The following is a 24,978-nucleotide window of genomic DNA, read 5'->3' as shown; positions in this document are numbered from 1 at the left end:
AGAAGATATTGAAGGCTATAATTCTAGTGATACCAGTGAGAGTAATCCTATTGAAGAAGAAGATGACAATTTAGATGCATATGATAATGCTAGTGATTAGAATTTAGAAGTAGAATAGTTGGTTTTGTTTAGTTGATAGTTTATCATATTTTTCACCATAATTATGCTACATTGATAAAAATAATATTACATTGCTCTAATTTTGAATATATTTGTCACTTATGTTATTATTACGTGATCTGTAAATATATTTTACACTATTTGTTATATTGCGCTTTTTTGCACTAAAGCCCGCGCTTTGAGTGCGCTTTGCGCTTTAAGCCCCAACGGCCCTTGTTGCTTTTTTGTGCTTTTCGCCTTTGACAACACTGCTCTACGCGCCGGTTCATGCGTCAAATGCACTCGCCGAAACCCTAGTTTCGGTGGCGTGTGGAGGCGCGTCAGCGACTTTGTGCCACAGCGATTGACTGGGGTTTTGTTGTTTGACTTTTCCGAACAAGATGGTAGTGGCTGTTTTCACACAACACTTATCGATGAAGGGCAAGGGCAACCCGGTGCACTAAGCGCCCGCTATGCGCGGGGTCCGGGGAAGAGATAACACAAATCAATCTTGAGTCGTCAAACGGATAGACGCACAGTGACTGACTTTTCTGTTTCGATGCGACTAGGATTTCTGTAGTTTGGTCGCACAAGGGTTTTGGATCTGATGGTGGTACTGGTATATGCACAGTACCACTGTAGCAGTGATGTACCCCAGGAAAAAGACGAAGTTGTCGGAAAATTGCACGGCGACGAGATCTTTCTTCGCGGATGTCGCTGGAGTGACGCACATCAATATTTTTCTCATTGAAGCTCTGATAGCATGTGAGAATGCATTGGAGAAAAATCTATTTTATTAACAATGATACAATGAGCCCAATACATATGGGACTATATTCTATTCCTAATACATATGGGACTAGGACATATTCTACTCCTACTACATATGGGACTAGGATTATTTACACGTAACTATCTAACAATTAAAAATGACCACATTAGCCAGAAGGAGCAAGTAACATACATTGAAGATAAAATGAAAGAAGGTCGCTTAAGATGGTTTGGTCATATCCAGCGTTGACCTACAGATGTATCGATTAGTAAGTGTGAAACTATGGTCAGGGAAGGTGTTAAGAGGGTTCGGGGTAAATCTAAAATCGCATGGAAGAAAGTTGTCTCTAAAGACCTACAAATCCTCGGAATCATGCAGACTTAGTTAAAGATAAAGCACGATGAAAGAGAAAGATCCATATAGCTGATACCTACCGGTTGGGAATAGGTTTAGACTTGATAGAAAACTTCTATTATTATCATTATTAAATTATTACTATTTTATATATTTATATATATAATCGTACTTTTTTTATTTTTATTTTTAGTTTCATTTTTATTTTATATTGGTAATGATGATGATATGAGTTGAGCTTAAAACAGGGTTCATATCTCATACCCCGACTTGTTTGGGACTGAGGCTTAGCTGTTATTATTGTTTGGAAAGAACGAACTTAAATCTATCACAAACACAAAGATTAAACCCAAAGTTTGGAATCAAGGAATAATAAAAACAAACAAAAAACTTAACCTATCAAATAGCAAGCATGACAAGGAAACACACCTTGATGAATTCAGCTGCAAGTTCTAAGAAGAATTCCAGGAAAATAGTCATTCCTTATAGAGAATAGCAATCTATTGCTAATGATGATAAGCTAAAAGTTTTTTTTCTTTTCCTCACATAAGGAAGAGTAATTGTGCTAGAAAAGTAATTCTTAACGCCGTCCCATATTAGCCCACCCGCCCAGGCCCATTATTAAGCTAATAATAAAGACCTAAAGATCCACTTGTAAAGACTAATTAATTAACACGTGGCAAGCATATCTCACTATTATTATAAGTTCCTAACTTCCTATGATTTTAACTAATAGAATGTATCCCGATTCAGCTCAGATCAGCAAGTGATGGGCGTGTTATGCTGACAAGACAAAGCGATTGACCAATCTTGAATCTTCTTACACATCTCCTTCCTTGAAGCCCATATCTAGTCCAAGGAATTTCTTGACCAATGCATTCATGGCCTTTTGGATCTTCTTGGCTCTAGCTCTTGTAATTGGCCCACTTGGCACATGGATCTCTTTGCTTGCAACTTGATCTAGCTGGCTCATGTCAATCAAATAGTGGGGTTGTGGATGTACAGGCGATGGAAAGATTCTTTGCAGAGGGCTTAGCTGGCTGAGCTATTGTGTCTTTGGTTAGGAGTGCAATGTGTTGCGAGATCAGTCTGCTTTAACACCATATGTGGGATGGAGGAGTTAGCCTATATATGCTGCAAATCCATTGAGCTACCTCATGATAACTGCTAGACTGATCTTCACCACCACTGGAGAGCTCTATGTACTTAATTGTTTTGTTTTCCTCTAGGATACCAGGTTTTCTTCTTCATAGTGATAAAATTTTCATTCTTTTAAAGTACGTACAAATTCTATTTTCCTGTCAGTTTACTGGTGCTTGCTTGAACTATTAAAGAAATGGAATATGTTGTGATGTAGTTTCTTTTGTTGTAACAGTTAATAATTTTTTGCTCATACATTGTGCATTTACTATTGTTGGATTGTTTCTACTAGAGATTCTAGCTACTAATCTTTTTAGCAATTTATGTTTCTTGTCTTCATTGTTTATAGCCTGGATCCTCTTGGCGGGGTATACTTGTGTCAAGTGGTCACATTGGGTGGCTTTTGAGTTTTTATGGGGCACTGAGGCAGAAGTTTTCATGTGAAGAATATTGGCTTGATTGTCCTCTTGCAGTCTTTGCGCGAAAGCTTATAGTGCAATTCTGCTTCTTGTCCGGGACAATATTTCCATCTGGTACTCATACTAGTTCACCATCAAGTTTGTGGTTACTTTTTTTTTTTTTTGGCTACATTATTCCCGACTCCTGTGATAGATGTGGTACATCTCTTATTGAAGTTGAGGATATTTGCTCTTCATGATTGTCAAACTCATGTTCATTAATGAGAATCGAGAATAATCATATCGATAGTTTGAGAAATTAAGACAAGAAAGGAATAATCGAGTGAAAACTTAGCTTGATTATTCCCTCAAGATGTCGGATTTAAATAGTGAATGTACAAGATCTAAATTAGGAAAGAATCAATCTAATTAATTCGAACTAATTCTAGTTGATATACTATATCATGTACAATCTTCTTAACATCCCCCTCAAGCTAGCGCATACAAGTCGTACATATCAATCTTTTAACAAATGTAACTAAACGAGGACCAATAAGGAACTTGATAAAAATATCCATAAGTTGATCATTGGAATTCACGAACATCGTAACAATGTCTTCGGAGAATATCCTTTCTCAGAGAATATCGTATTCGGTACAATATGAAGAGCTACTTGATTATCGCACACAAGTTTCATCTCACTAATATTTCCAATTCCAATTCCGTGAGCAACTGTTTGATCCACACAAGCTCGCAAGTTGCCATAATCATTGCTCGATATTCTACTTTGGCACTAGATCGAGTAACCACATTTTGTTTCTTATTCTTCCAAGACATCAAATTACCTCCTACCAAAACACAGTATCCAGGCGTAAACTGTCTATTAGAAGGTGATCCTTCCCAATAAATGTCTATGTATCCAACGATCTGCTAATGGCTTCGATCCCCAAAAAGTAGTCCTTTGAGTAGGGCTTTGATCCTCAAAAAGTAGTTCTTTTGACTGGGGGTAATTTTATATAACGAAGAATATCGTCCCCATGATTATTACATGTCAACAACAACAACAATATACCCGGTATTATCCCTCACCATGGGGTCCGGGGAGGGTAGTGTGTACGCAGACCTTACCCCTTCCTTGTGAAAGTACCCATGACTATTACATGGAGTCTATAAACTGGATTACAACACTAAGTAATACAATGTCAGATTGAGTCATTGTGGGGTAGTTCAACTTATTGACTAGTTGCCTATATCTTGCAGGGTCATTAAGGGACTCCTCCCCCTGTCCTGACATAAGCTTAGCATTAGATTCACATTTGAGCCATTAGGTCTAAACCTATTTGTGAGAAGTAGCACGCGAAATATTATTAATGATACTTAGAATTACATTGAGCGCTACTTATATAAAGACATTACATAACACTAATACTTATTGTCCAATGTGGGACACTAGTATATTACTATATACACTACTATCTAACACTCCCTCCTTGAGCCGGTGCATATAAATCATATGTACCGAGCTTGTTACAAATATAATTAATACGAGGATCCGTGATGGACTTGGTGGAAATATCTGCAAGCTGATCATTTGACTTCACGAACTTTGTAAGAACATCTCGTGAGAGTATCTTCTCTCTAACGAAGTGACAGTCAACCTCAATGTGTTTAGTCCTCTAATGGAACACCAGATTTGATGTGATATAAAGGGCAACTTAATTATCACACATAAGTTTCATCTAACTAATCTCTCCAAACTTCAGTAGCAACTGTTTGATCCAAAACAGCTAACACGTTGCCATAGCCATTGCTCGATATTCTGCTTCTGCACTAGAGCTAGCAATCACATTCTGTTTCTTGCTCTTCCAAGATGACCAAGTTACCTCCTACTAAAACAAAATATCCAGACGTAAAATGTCTATCAGAAGGTGATCCTGCCTAATCGGCATCTGTGTATCCAACAATCTGCTCATGTCCTCGATCCTCGAATATCAGTCCTTTGCTTGGGCTGATTTTATATATCGAAGAATTTGGACAATTGACTCACAACGCTCAAAAGAAAGGAAATGTCAGGTCTAATCACTCTGACGTAATCAACTTACCAATCATCCACCTATATCTTGCAGGATCGCTTAGAGGCTCTCCTTGTCCTGGTAGAAGTTTAGCATTCGGATCTATATGAGTGTCAATGGGTCTACAACCCGTCTTTCCCTTCTCCTCACGAATGTCTAAGGCATACTTTTGCTGTGAAATAACAATACCCGAGTTAGTCTGAGCAACCTCAATACCTAGAAAATATTTCAGTTTCCCTAGATCCTTATTCTGGAAGTGCTGAAAGAGATTGCTTTAATATTGATACCATTCTGATAATTGCCGGTAATAACAATATCTTCAACATAAACCACCAAATAAATATACCGATTTGGAGCAGAATACCTATAAAACACAAAGTGATCAGCTTCACTATGAGTCATGCCAAACTCCTGAATAACTGTGCTGAACTTACCAAACGAGGTTGAGAAAACTATTTCAGACCATAGAGTGACTAGCGCAACCAACATACGAGGCCACTAGACTCCTCTTGAGCAACAAAACCAGGTGGTTGCTCCATATAAACTTCATCCTCAAGGTCACTATGAAGAAAAAACATTCTTAATGTCCAACTGGAGGCCAATGGCACATTCATAGTAAAAGACGGATATATGCTATTTTAGCCACGCGAGAGAAAATGTCATTGTAATCAAGCCCAAATATCTGAGTATAGCAACGAGAGGACATTAAGCCGATCAATCTGGCCATTCAGACCAACTCTGACTGCATAAAACAATGACAATCAACTGTAGATTTACTTGGAGGAAGAGGAACAAGCTCCCAAGTACCACTTGCATATAACGCAGATATCTCGTGAATCATAGCCTGTTGCCATCCTAGATGAGATTGTGCTTCACCGGTAGACTTCGGGATGGAAACAAAAGACAAAAATGATACAAAAGTGTATTGGGGTGATGACAGGTGGGGATAACTTAAACCGACATAATGGGGATTAGGATTAAGTGTGGATTGTATATCTTTTTGAAGTGCAATTGATGGACTAGGAGGAGACAAAAGAATAGTAGGTGCAATGTCCGGTCCGCAGTACCTTTCCGAAGTGCAATCAGTGAATCAGCTGGGCCTGATGCTGGATGCGGACGATGACCATAAGTCAAGAGTGGTGTTCATGTGGTAGGGGATGTAGGATGTGCAATATTAGACTCCTCAAAAGCCGACATAGGTAAGACTTTTGTGGCTGGGGATGTAGGAAGAGCAATTGTAGATTCCTCAAACGTCGGTATAGGTAAGACCTTAGATGCATCAAGATGGTCAGAAGAGGTAAAGTAAGACTGGGTCTCAAAAAATGTGACATCGGCTGACTTAAGATACCTACGAAGATATCAGGTGAGAAACAACGATATTTCTTTTGAATATGAAAATAACCAAGGAAGACACACTTGAGAGCAGGAGGAGCTAACTTATCTTTTTGAGAGACTAAGTTATGAACGAAACATGTACTCTCAAAAACACGAGGGGGAATAGAGTATACGGGTGATTTAGGAAAAGTTACTAAATGTGGAATCTGATTCTGGATGAAAGATGAAGGTATCCTATCAATCAAATAACAAGCTGTGAGAATTGCATCGCCCAAAAAATGCAGCGGAACATGGGACTCATTGGGACTGAATGAGAAGTGTTCGAGTAGTCTCAATTAGGTGTTTATTCTTTCTTTCTGATACTCCATGTTGCTGAGGAGTATACAAATAAGATGCTTGATGAATAATTCCTTGAGAAGTCATAAACTGCTCAAACTAAGAGGAACACGTAAGGCATTATCTCTATGAAAGTGCGGATAGAAACACCAAACTGATTTTTTTATTTCAGCACAAAAACTCTGGAATATTAGAAAACATCTCAGAACGATATTTCATAAAGAAAAGCCAAGTACATCTTGATAATCATCAATGAGACTAACAAAATAAAGATATCCCAAGATTGAACTCACTCTACTAGAATCCTATATATCAGAATGAACTAAAGAAAAACTAGACTCTACATGACTCTCAGTGTTACTAGTAAAATGGCTCGGGTATGTTTCCTAAGCTGACACGATCACAATATAATGTAGACAAACTAGGCACCATCTTCTGAAGCTTGGATAAACTCATATGTCCCAAATATCTGTGAATGAAGTCCGGAGAATCTATAACTAGACATGTTGTGGAGGAATTAGGAGAGTTAAGGTAGTAAAGGCCTTGTGATTCATGCCCTATGCCAATCGTCTGTCCCGTACTGCAGGCCTGCATAGCTAAAGAATCATAAAGAAATAGTATACCACAATTGAGGGCACGAGTTAAACGACTAACAAATGCAAGACTTAAAGGACAACCAAGGACATAAAGAACAAACTCAAGAGTGATACAGGTAAAGGGGGGTTAGCTTGTCCAACTCTTTTTGCTAATGTTTGGAACCCATTGGCTAAAGTAATATAGGGAAGAGACCGTGAATAACAAAATTTGACAAAAGAGATTTATTACCAGAAATATGATCATAAGCACCTGAGTCCATGAGCCATGGTCCAAGAGTATTAGACTATGAAACATAAGCAAAAGAAGTACCAGCGACAGAGAGACTACTTGTAGAGATGTCTGCTTACTTTCTCGATACTGAAAGAACTCATTATATTCCTCTTCGGATAAAGAAAACCCTTGATTACCTGCAACATCGGTTTGAGCAACATGAGCATTTCTGGGTGGCAGACCATGCAAAGAGTAGCATATTTCACGAGTGTGTCCAAGCTTATTACAATGACTACACCTGGGTCGAGATCTTTTAAACTGACCTCTTCCTCGTCGATTCTCTATCTGAGATGTTCGATTTTCTATTTTCTGTGATGCGAGAACAAATGAGTCAACTGTTTATGATGAGATCATTGGGTGGTGCAACAAGGTGAAGTAATTGAGAGAATAATTCATCGACGGTAGGAATGGTAGGGCTAGCCAAAATCTTGTCACGAGTTGAATCTAAGGTCAGTAGGAAGTCCAGCAAGTGTAAGAACTATAAACATCTTTAGTCGTTGCTACTGTTGTTTTTCAAAACTAGCATACTGGCATCAACTTCTCAAATTCCTCCATGACTGGCTGTACCTGTCCCAAATAAGTAGACATATCCAATTTTTGTTTCTTTAAGTTTGTCATCCGAGATGTCACATCATAAAAACGAGATATGTCATTAGTTTATAAAGTGCGAGCCTTTACTAAACTAAATAACATATCTGGGATGGACGAAACAAGGGCTTCAACTTGGAATCAATAGATCGCCACAGAATACTACACAATTGAGCATCAACCTTCTCCCAATGTTCTTTGGCCTTTTCATCTCCATCACTAGCCTTTTTGGATAAGTGATCTTGTGCTTGACCTTTACACCACAACTCAACCGAGGAAGCCCCAGCTAAATAGTTTGAACTTCTCATTGAGGGTTCCAAAGCAAGCATCAAACTTGAATTTTCAGACCCCGTGTTTTTAGACTAAAAAATTAAATACCAAAGACATTGTTGGATTGAAGAGAGTTCTGCCAAAAAATTCCTCAAGAAGTGGTTAAGAACCCTAGTATATCTGGGAACCTACGCCTTACCACAGCGTTATTCTACCACTGAGTTTAAAGGGTCTTTTTTATTTAATTCTGGAATTATCCACTATGTGGATAAAATATCTATATGTACATATATTATAGAAATAAGTATATATGCATAAGTACGTGCAATACATATATTAGATTATTATATTAGATTGGTATTAGTTAGTGATCCCGACTTGGTGAGTCTGATGAATTGTTGGCACCAGTCTTACATTTTGTCTCTGTGGACCTAGGAGAAAAGGGGCTCGGCGGGAAGAGGAGTGTATCATGAGAGAAGTAACGAGGTCAGCCTCATTTAAATATACAACATGGATTCTGACAATGTAGTTGGACTCTCACAGTAAAATTTGACTGAAACTGGCCTGAAATTTGACTGAAATTGGCTGGAAAGCTGAGTGGTATGCCGAAAATTGAGTCTATTCATTCTTCTGGTCGCCAAAAATCTCGTCGAAATCTGGGCGGAAAACATAGCGAGTGGATCAGACGCGCTCGCCGGATCGCAAGTTCTATCGGCGCGTGAAGGCAAAAAGTTTTCTAGGGTTTTCTTGCCGGAGCTTCCCCAACCTTGTGGTGGTATCAGTTTTCACAGAAAACCCACAGAAGAAGAAGTGACGCAAACAGCCTGAAATAGTCAACGAAAGAAGGCGTAGTGATTATCCTGAACTCGTCCGTTACTTCACAACGAAGATTTCTCTCCGCTCTCATACCATATGAGAAATAACGAGAGAAATATTGTTAATGATACTAAAAGTTACACTAAGCGCTATTTATATATAGCCATTACATAATACTAATACCTATTCTCCAATGTGAGACACTTGTATATTAACATATATGCTACTATCTAATATGGTTATTCCAGTTTGAGCATACTGCCATTGTGAAATAACAATACCTGACTTAGATTGCGCGACCTCAATATCCAGAAGAAACTTCCAACTTCCATCTGGCTAGATCCTTAGTCTGGAAATACTAAAAGAGATGCTACTTCAATTTGGTGATACCTTTTAAATGCACAGGTTTGGAGCAGAATGCTGATAGACGCAGAACGATCAACATCACTACGAGTCATCTTAAACTACCAGTCACATCTCAAACTCCTGAATAACCGTGTTGAACTTACCAAACTAGTCTCAAGGAGAATGTTTCAGACCATAGAGTGAACGATGGAATCGACAAACAAGACCACTATACTCCTCCTGAGCAACAAATCCAGGTGGTTGATCCATATAAACTTCATCCTCGAGATCTCCATAGAGAAAAGCATTCTTAATGTCCTTTTGATAAAGAGGCCAACGGCGAACAACAACCATGGATAGAAATTAGTGGACATATGCTATTTAACCATGGAAGAGGAAGTATCACTATAACCTTTGGCAACAAGGTAGACCTAAGTCAATCAATCTGTCCATCCGGACCAACTTTGACCTTGTGTTATCAAAGACGCGCTTAACAAAGCGAGGATCAAAACATGTTGACCGTTTCACCTCGCTTAGCGGGCGCTTCAGTGTTGTCATCAAGGCTCTAAGGCATACTTTTCCTTGCCAATGAGCGTAGTACTGAAGAGGCGACGCTAAACATTGGTATTTCACTTTATCGTAAATTTTCTTCAATTTCTTTGTACATATATTTGATATTCATGCTTATAGATATTAGTCTTGGACTACACATACATATTTGTAGTTTTTCTCCATTTGCGTCTTTCTTCATTAAATCTCACGCTTTATTTGCGCTTTGCGCTTAAAGCCCCAACAAACCTTAAGAGGTTTTTTGCACTTTTCTCCTTTGATAACACTGATTTGACCGCATAAATCCACCACCAACCAGCGGTAGATTTAGCTTGAAAACTTGTAACTTTATGCTTCTTTCTGTTCGATAGATAAAGCTCAACTTTATATAAGTTTTGCTTTGATAATCTCATAGCAAAAGTTGGAAACTTGTAATAATTTGCTGGAAGCTTTTTGAAACCCCAATCAAATTCTTTTCTTGTGTTAAAAAGACAAAACTCTCAAAGGTTTTGGTAAAAAGGTTAGAACTTTTAATCATGCTTATAGCTTTCTATCTCTTACTCCACCTCATATACTTATCACGAGGAAGGTAGTACCTCACTAAGTAATCAATCATGACCCTTTTCTTCTCTTTTGCTCCTCTTACTGTACTCTGATTTTGACTTCTGGAAGAGCGTGAGAACTTGCTATACGAACTTATGTAAGAAAATAATTCATCTTGCTGCTCTTACATTAACAGTAAGTTGCAGCTCTGTCCTGATTGTTACTTCAGTCCTTTTCTCATATATGCTAACTTTTCAAGTATTTTTTGTGGGATCATTGGGTGCTCACTGAGTATACCTCTTTACATGGATGCAGATGATGGGAATTCTCAAAAGCAGCATCTTCTGCATCTCTTATCTGGAATTATACCATGGATAGATCCCCCTGGTTCCGTTTCAAAATCAATGGAGAATGGAAAAAGTGAAAGGTTAGTATTAGCACCATGCCCGCCTATTGTCTATTAATGTGTAAGATGATGCCTGACCTATTTTTCAATTTGTCCAGTGAATTGCTTGACGGATGCCGAGCGCTACTATACATGGCTACTGTAACCACCCTGCTAGTATTTGATGAACTGCTGAAGTCTATAAGGTCATTTATATATCATTGTTACCATTAAGCCTCATGCTTTATTTTTGCAGTTTAGTGGTTAACCATCAGCTTTTCTCTGGTGAGAATATTTGATTATGTCAATCACATTTACTATACTTTAATGCTCAGGCCGTATGGCACTCTTAGTTTGTTGTCCGCGCTGATGTGTGAAGTCATTAAAGACCTTATGGTAAACCACACTGAAGAGGAGACGTGGAGCTGGGTTGCACGTGATATCTTGTTGGACACTTGGACTACACTTCTAATGGTATTTCTTTACACATCTTTCACTGATGTTACTGGAAGAATTATGGGCTTATGATGTTATTCAAGGTTAAGCACTGAAGTTATGTGCAGCATAGATTGGGTGCTTCGTCTCGCTTATTTAACGTTTCAGTGCTAGTACCAAAACACTAGAGTGTGTGTGCCCATGCGATCAGGGGCTCCCTCTTGAAGAGAGTGGCACTAAACATTAAATGTTGCTCGTGAAGCGGTATTTTAATCCATAAGATGTATAGATGAATATGTTAGTGATTAGACATAAAAATTTTAAATTAAGTATAAGAAACTAATTGCTAAAAGTAAAAGTTAGAGCTGCATCTTTACATTTTAATAAAAATTTAAAATGGTGTTAAAATTTGAATCACATAATTCAGTTCATTGCAGTTTTTCCAATTATGTTGTCCATATAGTTGGTGTTTGTTTTGCTGATGTGTTTTCATATGTTACACATGTACCATTCCCCCCCCCCCCCCCGGTCCCCCAATCTTTTAGTTAATACCTTCCTTTACCAAAGCTTGTGTAACACTATAAGCCCCAACAGACATGCCACTTTTCTAGGCTTTCTAAATTTCTCTGATAGACTTATCCTAGTACACCTATTTGTTATAGTGGAAGAGGAACATTATGCTGTGGCAAACAAGGACCTAAGAAGTCTGCATGGGGGCAATATATTTAAAGTATTTTTGAGCAGAGTTCTTTCTATTGGAGTCTGGCAATCAATATTGCTGTTTGAACTATCTAAAGGTTTGGAGAATTAGTTTCTTTGCTCCCAAATACCAATTTTCCAAGAACACCATTTGATCTTGGAGTGGCTGTCCGATTTCTTATTTTTGTTTTTTTCCAAACTCATGCTTTAGGAGCATTTTCTTGTTGGTCTTCTTTAAAGTAGCTGAAATGAGGGTGCTGAGAAGGACGTGCGGGCTACCAAGTTAGATAAGATTAGGAATGAAGTTATTCGAAAAAAGCTAGGAGTGACCCTTGTGGAGGATAAGATGCGGGAGGCGAGGTTGAGATGTTTCGGGCAACTGAAGAGGAGAAGCACATATGCCCCAGTTAGGAGGTGTGAGAGGTTGACATTGGTGGGTATGAGGAGGGGTAGAGGTAGGCCAAAGAAGTATTGGGGAGAGGTGATTAGGAAGGACATGCCGCAACTAGAGCTTACCGAGGACGTGGCTCTTGATAGGAGGGTGTGGAGGTCGAGAATTAGGGTGGAAGGTTCGTAGGCAGTCGAGCGTTTCCCTTTTTCTTTCTCAGATAGGTAACATTAGTGTTAGCATGGTATCTCTCTATTTTTGGGCTGCTGGTACTACCTACTGTTTGATTGTATTCTTTCGCTTCGGTTTTCTTAATATCTTCTTGTTCTTGTTACCACCTGTTGCCTCTTTAGTCAAGGGAACTTCTTCACCCTCCCAGGGTAGGGGTAAGGTTTGCGTACACACTACCCTCCCTAGACCCCACTTGTGGGAACTCACTGGATTTATTGTTGTTGTCGTTATTGTTGTATGCTTTAGGAGCATTTTCCATTTTCAGTACATGTCATGATGGAGAAGGATAAAGTTCTTTTATGCTGTCCCCATTGTTTGTGTTGAGTTATATTGTTGTTCCACATGGGTTGTGTAAAGACTTCAAAAGGGTTTTATGAAGGTAGTGGTCACCTCACCCATTGCCTTAAGGTTCGGATTGAACGCCAAGATTCTTTCGCGATTGAATTGCTAGGACAATTGCTTTTTGTTTCCCTTCTCAGCTAGAGGAACTTACATTGACACAGGAGCTAGTACTGCCACGCATGTATGAAAACTTTAATGATACAAAAATGCGCAAGCCATGCTGAAGTCAACAGTGTTGTGCTTCTTGTAGATTTACAATACAAAAGAGAAAGGAAAAAAAGGAAAAAGAATTAACAAGAGAGGGATAGTCTAGTGGTAAGGGCCCTCCACCTCCAACCATGGGGATTGGGGTTTCAGTCACTAAGGTAACAAAGAGGGAAAAAACATGTTAGGCTCCTGCATAAGGTCCTTTTTTTGCAGAAATAAGGTTGCCATATTAAAATAAAAGGAAAAGTAAATTCCTGAGTCTTTAGAACATTTCAACAAGCACCTGATAAAGAAAAAGCCAAGAAAGTGAAGTATTGACTTGTAAATTAACAATTCATAAATCCAATCCCATTGTGGATTGCATTTCATTTTGACAGTTACTGAAGTGGTTTAGTCTCTCTCTCTCTCTCTGTGTTTCTCCTTATTATTATTATTATTGTTATTATTTTTTTAATAAATATTTTGGAAGGGGTTGGAAGGAAAAGGGCTGTTTTAGCAGTTTTAGGTGTACAGAGATCTGGTTGTGTGCGGGTTTTACCTTCACAATTGATTTAGTTTCCTTGAGTTGCTGAATTTGATGAATCTGAAACCTTTAAAGGTATTGCTTCAGGCTTCACAGTGCCTGAGCCTGTTTTAGAATTTCTTTGCCACAGGATGCAAGTATGTTGGTGGTGCACTCTCTCTCTCTCTCTCTCACTGATTTCTCAGAGACTTTCTTATTTCCGGAGTATATAATTGTCTTTCTTTTTTAAAAAAGCCTCACTGTTTTCTAAACTTTAGAAGATTAAAAGTTTATAGTACTAATTATCGCATAGGACAATCATGGCCTAGTATGGTTATGTTGATGAAATTTCGTAGTCAATATGTAAAATGCAACTTTTCAGATGGAGAGCATGATATATACGTACATGCACTAGACATGCACATACAAATATATGCATGTATATAATGTACGTACAAGTGTATATGTGTGTGTGTATGTGTGTGTGCATGTGGTGCATATATACACACACATGCACACGTATAGTCTTTCACATATCCGGACTCTTATGTTTATGTATATTATGTACAACATTTTCAGCCTTTGGATGGTTCTATTAGTCATGCGTTTATTCCTTCAGAAGGGATTAGTGCTGCATCTCATCTCTTTGCCCTGATAGTAGAGTCTGAGTTAAGAGGTAATTCTAGATCTAATACGAATATAAATTTTTGATTTAAAGTTTTTCTTGTCTTGGTCATTCTGTAACATGATCTCTTGTGTAGCTGCTTCTGCATCAGCTTTCAGTGATGAGAATGAGGCTGATTATCTTCAGGCTTCTATTGCTGGTAGTTAAATATACTTTATTCATTAATTTATTTAAGACTCTTTCTTCTTTTCCTCTTTCTTGATGTCTATTTTGATGTTTCAGTTATGTCTTCTTACTTTGTTATCCTTCGTCGTTGTAGTTATTTCCTTTTTTCTTTTCTTCCATTTATAGCACTTATTTCTTGTTCTGTCTTATTGTTGTTTCTAGCCATGGATGAAAGATTAAGTTCGTATGCACTTATTGCTCGAGCAGCTATTAATGTTACCGTTCCCTTACTGACAAGACTCTTCTCTGAGAAATTGGCCCGTCTACATCAGGTACTGTCACCTTAAACCTTTTTTTTAGCCTGGGAGCTGTAAGGTCACTCAGGCTGTACATTCGCATAGCAACTTATTCCCTTTCAGAATCTATCTTTCAACTTATTACCTTTTTATATTTCTGAGAATCATCTAGTTCTCAGTATTTTAGTTATTAATTCAAATATTTGAGTTCCTAACAGAAAATTGGTATTTTTGAAATATCGTTACATGTGAAATTCAATTGACCTGCTGCCTTTTTCTATTTTTGGGAAGTGATATTATCATCTAGGAGTTTAATTGTTGTTCCACTAATATTGTCTAGAATTTCTGATCTCCAAGCTCCTCCCTTGGTGATCGCTACTCCTTTTCCCTTTTTCTGGGGTTTGGTGTTGTCTTTTCTCTTCTTCTTTACCTTCCTATGAAGTCCCTTTTTTTCATGTTAGAAGAGTCAATCTTGTTAAATCAAATGCATGTCCAGTAATCATAGCTTGCTTCCATTTACGATCTGCAAAAGCTTCCCCCCAATTTTGGGGAATAGACACAGAAGAAATAGACAAGGCAAAGGCTCTATAGGAGGGAGACAAAGAATTATAGGAGACAAAATTAGATAAAGGGTGTTTGGTGGTGCAAGATCTGACTCCTTTTCTGTGAGCAATAGGTTCATCTAACTCATTAGGAAATGTAGATAACTCACAAGTAGAAGAAGGTTCAGCTTCGGTAGATTTCATGATGGCTTCTTCTGCTCTATTTTTCCTTTGAGTAAGTTTTCAAATCAGGCCTATCCAAATGCCCAATAGTCTCCCCCTGAATTCTTTCTCCAATTTCACTTTCCCCCTGTGACAATGTCATCAAGAGGTCCAGTAATAGAATTAGGTAGAATCACCTCTTCCTCCTTACTGCTCTCCCTTTGAAGAGGTGATGAGGTAATACTGAAATAGGGCTCAGATTCTCGAAAGGTAACATCCACGCTAACAAAAGATCTTCTAGAGGGAAGATGATAACATTTGTAACCTTTCTTTGTCGAAGAATACCCAATGAAAACACACTTTATAGTTCTAGGATCAAGTTTCCCAGAATTTCTAGTGTGGACAAAGCAAACACACCTAGACACCTTTGGAGGAACAACATATTCATTCTTACCCTTTAAAGTTTCCAGAGGACTTTGAAAATTGAGGGATTTAAGTGGCATTCTGTTGATAAGATAGGCAACCGCTAGAATAGCATCCCCCAGTAAGATTTTGGTAGTTGCATGATGAACATAAGAGATCTTGCTACTTCTAACAGATGCCTATTTTTTCTTTCAGCGACCCTATTTTGTGCACTAGTGTAAGGACAACTAGTCTGATGGACTATCCCATTGGACTCTAAATAAGCACCAAATCTTTTATCCATGTATTCACTGCCATTGTCAATTCTCAAGATTTTTATTTTGGCATCAAACTGAGCACAAATCATCTTATGAAATGACTGAAAACAAGAAAAAACTTCACTTTTGTCTTTTAACAAATATACCCAAGTCATTCTAGTGCAGCGATCAATGAAAGTAACAAACCATCGACTACCAGATAAAGAAACAGTTTGGGTAGGGCCCAATACATTAGAATGAATAGTCATAAACGGAGTTGTGCTTCTATCATCACTCACATGATAAGAGTTTCTAGTATGCTTGGCATATTCACACGCATCACAGAACAAAGATTCAAATCGAGTCCTTGAAAATAAATCGGGATATTAACTTCTTCAAAACAAAGAATGATGAGTGTCCTAACCGTCTATGCCGCTGTATTATTTCTTGGTTGACATCCTTACTTTCCCCAAAAAAAGGCTTGATCAGAGTTTTGGATCCCATCTAATATATACAAGTCATCACGCAATCTACCACTGTCAATCTTTTTCCCTGTTTGAAGATCCTGAAAAATACAATGATCGGGAAAGAACTCGATTTTACAGTTTAGAGCTTTGGTGATGGCACTAACAGATAAAAGATTGACAGGGAACTCAGGGACATGGAGCACTGATGATAGTTTAATATTAGGAGCACAAATGACAGAACATGTTCTAGAGATACTTGTTAAAGAACCATTGCCTATTTTAACATTATCTCCTTTGGGACACGGAGAATAATTTTGAATGCCTTTAGAAGAGCCTGTCATGTGTCTATTTGCACCAGAATCGACAATCCAAGAATTAAGGTGAGCAGCAAAGGCAGTACCTGATTGCATATGATTGGATATGGCAACATTAGCGGAGTCAAGTTTGGCTAGGAGGCGACGAACAGTGTTTTAAAATGCGTTTTCGGGGTGAGCCCTGGGGCGAGGCGCACCAAAAATGCCCCGAGGCGATGGTGTGGGGCGAAAGTCTCAAGAGGCGTACGCCCAGCAATTCGGGGCGTACGCCTGGGCGTTTGAAGCGCGTTTTTGTAGTGAGGCGTAAGCCCCAGAGACTTTTTCAAATCAAAACAAAATTTGTTGAATAAGTCCTTCATATAATACCCAAATTCTCAAAAGTCAGCTTGTAATTACTCAAAAGTTTTAAAAAGGAACTGAAATATATTAAATTTAAAAGTCAAAGGCATTTTTTATTGATTGAAGCCCTAATTTATGGTCTTTCCCAATTCTTTATCTTGTCCGCTAGTCTGCTAATACCTCCCAAAAGCAATGAATATTCAATTCTTTTTTACAAATACAAAGAGAACTCCATTCTCCTTCATAGCATCAAGTTCAAAGTTTAAATTGCAGGTTAGTCATCCTTTTTGTTCCTCCATGCAGAAAACTTTATTCTTTTTGACTCAAGTTACTTGTGCATGTAAGTAGCGTATAATAGATTATTTTGACTAGTTTTTTGTGGGGATGGAGCACATCTATATATATATTTTTTACATATTTATAGTTTTCTTCAATTTTTATGCAATTTTACCCGTTTTTAAAATATTTACTGTAATTATATTATTTTATAAAATATTAAAAATTAATACCCATGGGGCTTACGCCTCGTTGAGGCATATGTAAAACGCCTTGCCTTACGCCCACGCCTTTTAAAACACGCCGACGGAGAAGCTGAATTTCATCCGTAGACATGATTTCTCCAGAAACCGTCTCCTTGAATGTCTCCATATTTTAGCCCAATCAGAAGGAAATCAGAAGGAGTTTGTATTGTGGACGACCAACAAGAGAGAGAAAACTCATCCTCTTTGATAAAAATGGAACCCTAATGCTGCGAGGGAGATAACTCACCTCAAAAAGGCAGGGAATATTGTGGGTTATGCCAAGAAGAACACCTGAAGTTTTAACATGTTAGAACAGAGAAGGCAACCTATTCAATAATAAAGAGAGATGGGATATGCCAAGAAGAATACTGAAATTTTAACATGTTGGAACAGAGAAGGCAACCTATCCAGTAATAAAGAGAGATGGAAGATTGTCCCATCTTGCATCTGGTGGACAATCTGGGAAGAAAGAAATCAAAGATGCTTTGAAGATAGATACACTAACATTCAAAAGATGAAAATGAAATGTTTAGTTCTTTTTTACTTTTGGTGTAAAGGAGAATATTTAGAAGATCATGAATCTATTTTTGGTGTTTTAGAATCCTTATGAGAAGACAAATGATTAGGAGTATTTTTTCTTATTAGGCTTCCTTGTAATTATGGGTGACTTCACAGCTTTTGTGTAGTCTTATTTATATATAAATATATTACCTTTTCAAAAAAAAAAAAGGCAGCAATGGCTCTGATACCATGTAGATTTTGAGAAGAAGAAAAGGCTTCTTGTATTTCTGTGTATGCTTACATCTCATGAGCAAGAGAATTTATACAAAGCTCCTAATGCTAATTATGGAAATAAAATAAATCTATACAATCAATAAAACTATTAAATAAAATCATAATAAAATCAGATCTCCTATATATAATCAAATCTCCTGAAATCATGATGGTTAATCAACACTCCTATATCAAGTCTCCTTGAATCATGCTAATCAACAACTTGTCGGCAATATTTCCACAATTTATTGAGCACCTAATCAGCAATTTTCCCATTTCTTTCTGTAATCACTTGTTTTTCTACCATAGCTATCTTGAAATCCCTTCACTTGCAGTCTTACACTTCTGCTGATTATATGTACACGTGTATATGTTGCTGAGGCATAAGCAACATTCTCCCACCTCAAGGGTGGCCGTTGAGGTGGAACAGAGACTGAGTTACTGCCGCTTTTTACTTCTCTTTCATTACTTCAAACGTCCTCGTCTCTTTCTGTGGTGATTTATGTATGCCTCTAAGCCATAAGGCTAAGGTGATCTATTCTTCTAAACGGAGGTGGATTTCTCATTCTTAATCTCTTCTTAGCAGTGTGTGACAATGCTAATCTATAACATTATGTTCATATTCAGCAGTCAACAATGGATTACAAGTTGACTGGTCTTTTCGGCTTTCTTTCTAACATTCTTCTTGCCATGTGTAGGGCAGAGGCTTTAGTGATCCAACTCAAACTTTGGAAGAGCTCTACTCACTTTTGTTAATAACCGGGCATGTTCTAGCTGATGAAGTACAGGGTGAAACACCTTTGGTAATGAAAATCCTTTTTTATGCTGGTCATCTTTTTTCCGAGAGATTTTTCTGCCGGACAATGTTGTTTCTGGAAATCCTTTTGAGCCAGCATTACCAATTGCATTAGTGAAATACAGGATTAATAATTTACGTGCTTTATCATTCTTGTTCTCAATGTCATTGTGTGATCAGAAGTTTCTTAGATAGCTCTTAGTAGCTGTTTTTCTTGCTTCGATGTGTATTAGTGTGATAGCTTGTCTAAACTATTAGCTTGAATATAATGGACAATAATTTACCTTTGAAACCATTTGATGATTTTAAGATCTGGTCCTAGGCTTTAGAGTTTGGGATGGGCAGCAGAGGCTGATGCAGGATAAGACAAATAAAGGAATGGGATCATTGATTTGTTGTGCATTTAGTGGTTTATTTCTCTCTTTTTCGCTGCTCTATTGTACCCAGTCTGCGCAAGCCTGCATTATTGGTTTCTCTTGAGTTTTCTGGGCTGTCAACACAATCGTTGTAATACATTATTTTATTCTCTTCTGTGATTCCATTTCCTATGGTTCTATAAATTAGGTGAAGTTTTTTTTATTTCTTGTCAGGTGCCTGATGCTATACAAACCCAATTTATGGATGTTACGGAGACTGACGAGCATCCAGTTGTCATACTTTGTGGGTAATTTTCCTACTTCCTTTCCGTTGAGAATTGTTCAAAAAGTAGGATATGTAACCCTACTCTTATCACTATTGACATGTAGTCAATAGTATGACCTAGCTCCAACATTATAGATGTATCACTTCAATTTGTCTGATGGTGTCAATCCCTTTCCATGGTCCTGTATGACAACAAAATCATGAAAAGAAAATAACAGAACAGTTTAAAGTACGATTCAAATGGCTGAGTGATATAAGATTAAATGGAGAATCAAATTTAAGGTTAAAGAAGGAAGTGAGGTGACTTGACCAATCCTAGTTTTCATGGTCTGTGGACCAAAACCAAACTTCTGACAGTGTTTTATCCAACAATCAAATGGGGGGGGGGGTGAATTATAGTGTCTTGTAACATATTAGTGTGACCTGAAAGAGCTGATCTTTCATTACAAAATAACATTCTTATCCATTGAGCAGTAGTACTGTTTAGTCTTTATAGTCCAATAACAAGTACCACTGGATAGAACAATGTCAGCAAGCAAAAACCTCCATCTACAATCTAATTAGATGTGTGCTAGCCATACTGCGGATTGATTTTTTTCTCCGATAGTGAATAATATAAATGGTATTCAGAGATGTGTTATTAGAATGCTAATATAGGACATGAATGAAATTGGTCTTGTAATATTTAATTGAATGTCGAATATAGGCCTGGCAAGTGGGCCGGTCCAGGCCCGGGACCGGCCCAGGACCGCGGGCCAAACGGTTAAACGGGCCAGGACCGTTTGGTCCGGTTTTAGCGGGCCTGGTCCGGTCTCGTGGGTCGGTCCTATGATTTGGCCCGTCAGGTCCGGGACCGGTTGGCCCGCCAGAGCCCGGGACCGGACCGGGACCTGCCCGGTCCCTTTAACGGGCCTAGCGGGCCCAACGGCTAATTTTTTTTTTAATTTTTTTTTTTTTTAAAACGTTGGACTAAATATACATCTTAAGATATACATGTATATATAGTATATCTTAAGATGTATATATAGTATAGTATATATACTATATCTTAAGATGTATATGTAGTATAGTATATATACTATACTATATATACATCTTAAGATATACTATATATACTATACTATATACATCTTAAGATATACTATATATACTAAGATATACTATATATACATCTTAAGATATACTATATATACTATACTACATATACATCTTAAGATATACTAAGTATACTAGATATATATACTAGATATACATGTATATATAGTATATCTTAAGATGTATATATAATATATAAATCGAATATAGCTTATATATAGTATATATATATATATATATATATATACATATATATAAGCTTATACATATACTATACTATAGTCTATACTAGATATACTAAGATATACTAAGATATACATCTTAAGATATACTATATATACTATACTATATATACATCTTAAGATATACTATATATACATAGTATACTAGATATACTAGATATATATAATAGATATACATGTATATATAGTATATCTTAAGCTATACATATAGTATAATATAGTATAGTATATATATATATATATATATATATATATAAGCTTATATTTATACTATACTATAGTCTATACTATATATACATCTCATAAGATATATAAACTATATTCGATATACTATATATACATCTTAAGATATACTATATATACTATACTATATATACATATTAAGATCTACTATACTATATATACATATTAAGATATACTATATATACTATAGTACATATACATCTTAAGATATACTATATATACATAGTATACTAGATATATATAGTAGATATACATGTATATAAAGTATATCTTAAACTATACTATAGTATAGTATAAATATAAGCTTATATATATATATATATATATAAGCTTATATTTATACTATACTATAGTATATACTATATATACATCTAATAAGATATATAAACTATATTCGATATACTATATATACATCTTAAGATATACTATATATACTATACTATATATACATTTTAAGATATAATATATATACTATACTACATATACATCTTAAAATATACTATATATACATAGTATACTAGATATATATAGTAGATATATATTAAGATATACTATATATACATCTTACTATATATATATATATATAGCTTATATATCTTAAGATGTATATATAGTATATTTTAAGATGTATACTATGTATATATATATATATTTTAAGATGTATATATAGTATATAAATCGAATATAGCTTATATATCTTTATTACTATTTTTTTCTCTAACTTCTATAAAAAAAAATTAAAAATAGAAAGTTTCTGTTGGGCCCGTTTAGGCCCGGAATCCAGGCCCGTTAGTTCATGGTCCCGGTCCGGTTCCAGCAATAAGCCCATGAGGCCCAGGACCGTTTAGGACCGGACCGTATAGGACCGTCCACTTAGAACCGGGCCCGCGAAGCCCACTTAGGACCGGGCCCGGCCCACTTGCCACCCCTAGTCGAATATCAATGTAAAATACCAAAATCAGAGTATTGTATCGTTTTCTTTTGTGTATCATTTTTCTCTTACTTTAACCGTCCTATTTGGCCTCTTTCTTGCCTTCTGTCATTTGGAACAAAAGTATTCTCCAACACCAGAGTAAGATAGTTTTTGGTTCATACTTCAGTAAGCATTAACTACTCGATACCTCTTACAGAATAAGAGGGCTAGTAAAGTGATTCCTCCTAACTGGTTTTTGATTTATGAGGCAAATCGTCTTATTCTCATTTCCTGCATCTATAACTGGGGAGCACTGGTGGTAATTTCTTGGCATCAAGATGAATCTTCTGTTATTACATCATATTTTAAGTGAATTCTAGTACTCCGTATTTGTCTTGCAGCTTTAATATTAATAAGTGGGGCAAAGCTCTGTAAAAGTGTAATGCTAGTAGCTTTTTGTTGAATTTCATCAGAATTTAGAAATCTCAATTGCAGCATATGGATCCAAATGATTGAGCAGGAAATTTTACAGTTCGTCTTTACTTACTGAGTTTATCATCAGCACACAATGGGGACGCGGTTTTCCAATTTTCTACCTTCTCTTTATTTTTAAGATTGTCGTATTTTTGTATTTAACTTCCCACCCTTGTTTTCTTTGGGCTGGTGCAGATCAATCATAAAATTTGCTGAGCAGAGTTTAAATCCAGAGATGAGAGCATCGTTCTTTAGTCCAAGGCTAATGGAGGTAGTTTGTCAACATTTCTGCTATATTAAGATCTTCAAAATTAATAGTTATGCCTTGGGAGTGTTTGATCATGAAACCCATTTTCTTGGGGGTTGGGGGAGCTCTCTTGGGGGCTGCTGCCAGCATCAGCACCGACATAAATATCCCACCCAGCTTTTGATCAAAACATTTTGTTTTATTTTAAATTATGATAGACTTAAGGACATAACAGTCAATGTGGTACGAGGGGAGTAAATCTTTACTAAATATCTGTTCCGAATCCTAGATGCTACACCAGATACCTTGCATACACGTTCAACTTTTGTTGATTTCTCTGCACAAGTTCTGTCAGTATTTAGCTCTCTAACTCTGCAGTATGCGCTGTCTGTAAAGTGGACTAGGAAATATCAGCTTAGATTCCTTCTGATGAGGTTCATATGTTAAAAGCTGTTTAGCTATGCTTTTCCAAGTATGATTATTCCTGATCTGTTCTTCTGATCTTCCAATACAGTGGCCCCTTGCAGGGGATATTTCCTTTTAATACTCACATTTCAGTTATCAAAATTTTAATATAATTCAGTAGTTATATAGTCCTCCATTGGTACTTGCTTATAGTTTTCATGTTATTCTCGGTGTTAACTCATATGCTCATTCTGTCCAGGCAGTTGTGTGGTTCCTTGCAAGATGGTCAGCAACTTATCTGATGCCACCTGATGAAAGTAAGGAGAATGCATCTTCAGATAATCACAAGGCAAAACATCATCAAAAAGTATTGCTTAATTTTTGTGGAGAGGACAATCAGGGGAAAGCTGTGCTTGACCTTATTATTCGCATTTTGATGGTAGCACTCATTTCATATCCTGGAGAGAGGGATTTGCAGGTATGCAGGCATAATTCAATAACCCCCATCATCCAAAATGTCCACATGTTCGCTTTGGCCAGTCCCCAAACAGTGCGCTTTCTTGAAAAGGAATATACAATATGTTATCATTCTAAATATCAAACAAAACATTCACTTTAGCACTGGTATTTTGTTATTTTCATACTAGTGCAGTGCGTTGTTCTTTTGGATGTCCCATTATTTCAGATATTTGTGCTCACTATATGATAGAAGCAGGTAAACAACTTGGTAGGAAGCTTCATTGGATTCATTCCCCGCAAGTGTCTGACTTGGCTTTTCTCCAGCTCATAATGTAGAAAATATGAATTTTTTTCCTTAATTTGGAAGTCTTTATGAACTCATGGAAAATAAATTGGATATAAAACTTTCTGCCTCATGGAAAATAAATTTGATATTAAACTTTCTTTTCTTATTTAAGATACATCAGCTTCACTGCTGTGTGCCAGAATCTAACGCAAGTCCAGGTTTTCGCATATTTTATCGGTATTAAGCCTTTTGCATATTTTGTTGGAGTTGTAGATCTTCCCGGGCACAACCTGCTACCTCAACGAAGTGTTAGGGTCTAGACACGAGAGTATAAGGGCAGATTATCGGCATCGTGTAGAATTAAAAAAGAACGTAGAAAATATGGAATGAAGGTTTTTGAATGTTCAGCCTGATCATTCCCTCAAGCTATTGGGGGTTTAAATAATTTGTAGACATTTTAAAATAAGAAGTGATACATATTTACAAGATTGAATATCCTATTGATTCTCTTAATTGATTTTAATTGATGTACATAATACTTCTTAATGTATGCCCTTAATTATAGAATATATACTCCTTGTGGCTTGCTGCAGATGTAAACCTTGAAATGATGTTGTGATTATATCTTCCAACTGGTCC

General features: G+C 36.9%; 1 protein-coding gene across 17 annotated transcripts in view; it reads left to right on the top strand.

Annotated features, from left to right (window-relative positions):
• Nucleotides 1-24,978, top strand: part of LOC104121379 (uncharacterized) — a 70,507-nt gene that overhangs the window by 28,259 nt on the left and 17,270 nt on the right. For 13 of the 17 annotated variants that reach the window (XR_001966907.3, XR_011410879.1, XR_011410880.1 and 10 more), the window contains 11 exons: nucleotides 2,715-2,898; nucleotides 10,800-10,911; nucleotides 10,989-11,075; nucleotides 11,205-11,343; nucleotides 14,253-14,349; nucleotides 14,435-14,497; nucleotides 14,686-14,795; nucleotides 19,236-19,340; nucleotides 19,924-19,997; nucleotides 23,138-23,213; nucleotides 23,854-24,072. Coding sequence is in view for 9 of the 17 variants with exons in the window: in XM_009633357.4 (XP_009631652.1) it covers nucleotides 2,715-2,898; nucleotides 10,800-10,911; nucleotides 10,989-11,075; nucleotides 11,205-11,343; nucleotides 14,253-14,349; nucleotides 14,435-14,497; nucleotides 14,686-14,795; nucleotides 19,236-19,340; nucleotides 19,924-19,997; nucleotides 23,138-23,213; nucleotides 23,854-24,072 (1,266 nt within the window). In the remaining 8 variants the exon portion in view is untranslated. Of the gene's footprint in view, nucleotides 1-1,978; nucleotides 2,463-2,714; nucleotides 2,899-10,799; nucleotides 10,912-10,988; nucleotides 11,076-11,204; nucleotides 11,344-14,252; nucleotides 14,350-14,434; nucleotides 14,498-14,685; nucleotides 14,796-19,235; nucleotides 19,341-19,923; nucleotides 19,998-23,137; nucleotides 23,214-23,853; nucleotides 24,073-24,978 lie in introns of those variants that run through there. The other 4 variants (XM_033652872.2, XR_001966911.3, XR_001966910.3 and 1 more) reach the window with 4 other exon arrangements.

The sequence above is a fragment of the Nicotiana tomentosiformis genome, chromosome 9 (assembly GCF_000390325.3).
Source record: "Nicotiana tomentosiformis chromosome 9, ASM39032v3, whole genome shotgun sequence".
In the NCBI taxonomy this organism is placed as follows: domain Eukaryota; kingdom Viridiplantae; phylum Streptophyta; class Magnoliopsida; order Solanales; family Solanaceae; genus Nicotiana; species Nicotiana tomentosiformis.
The sequence above is the reverse complement of the archived record's forward strand: the minus strand, read 5'-3'. Positions and strand labels throughout refer to the sequence as shown.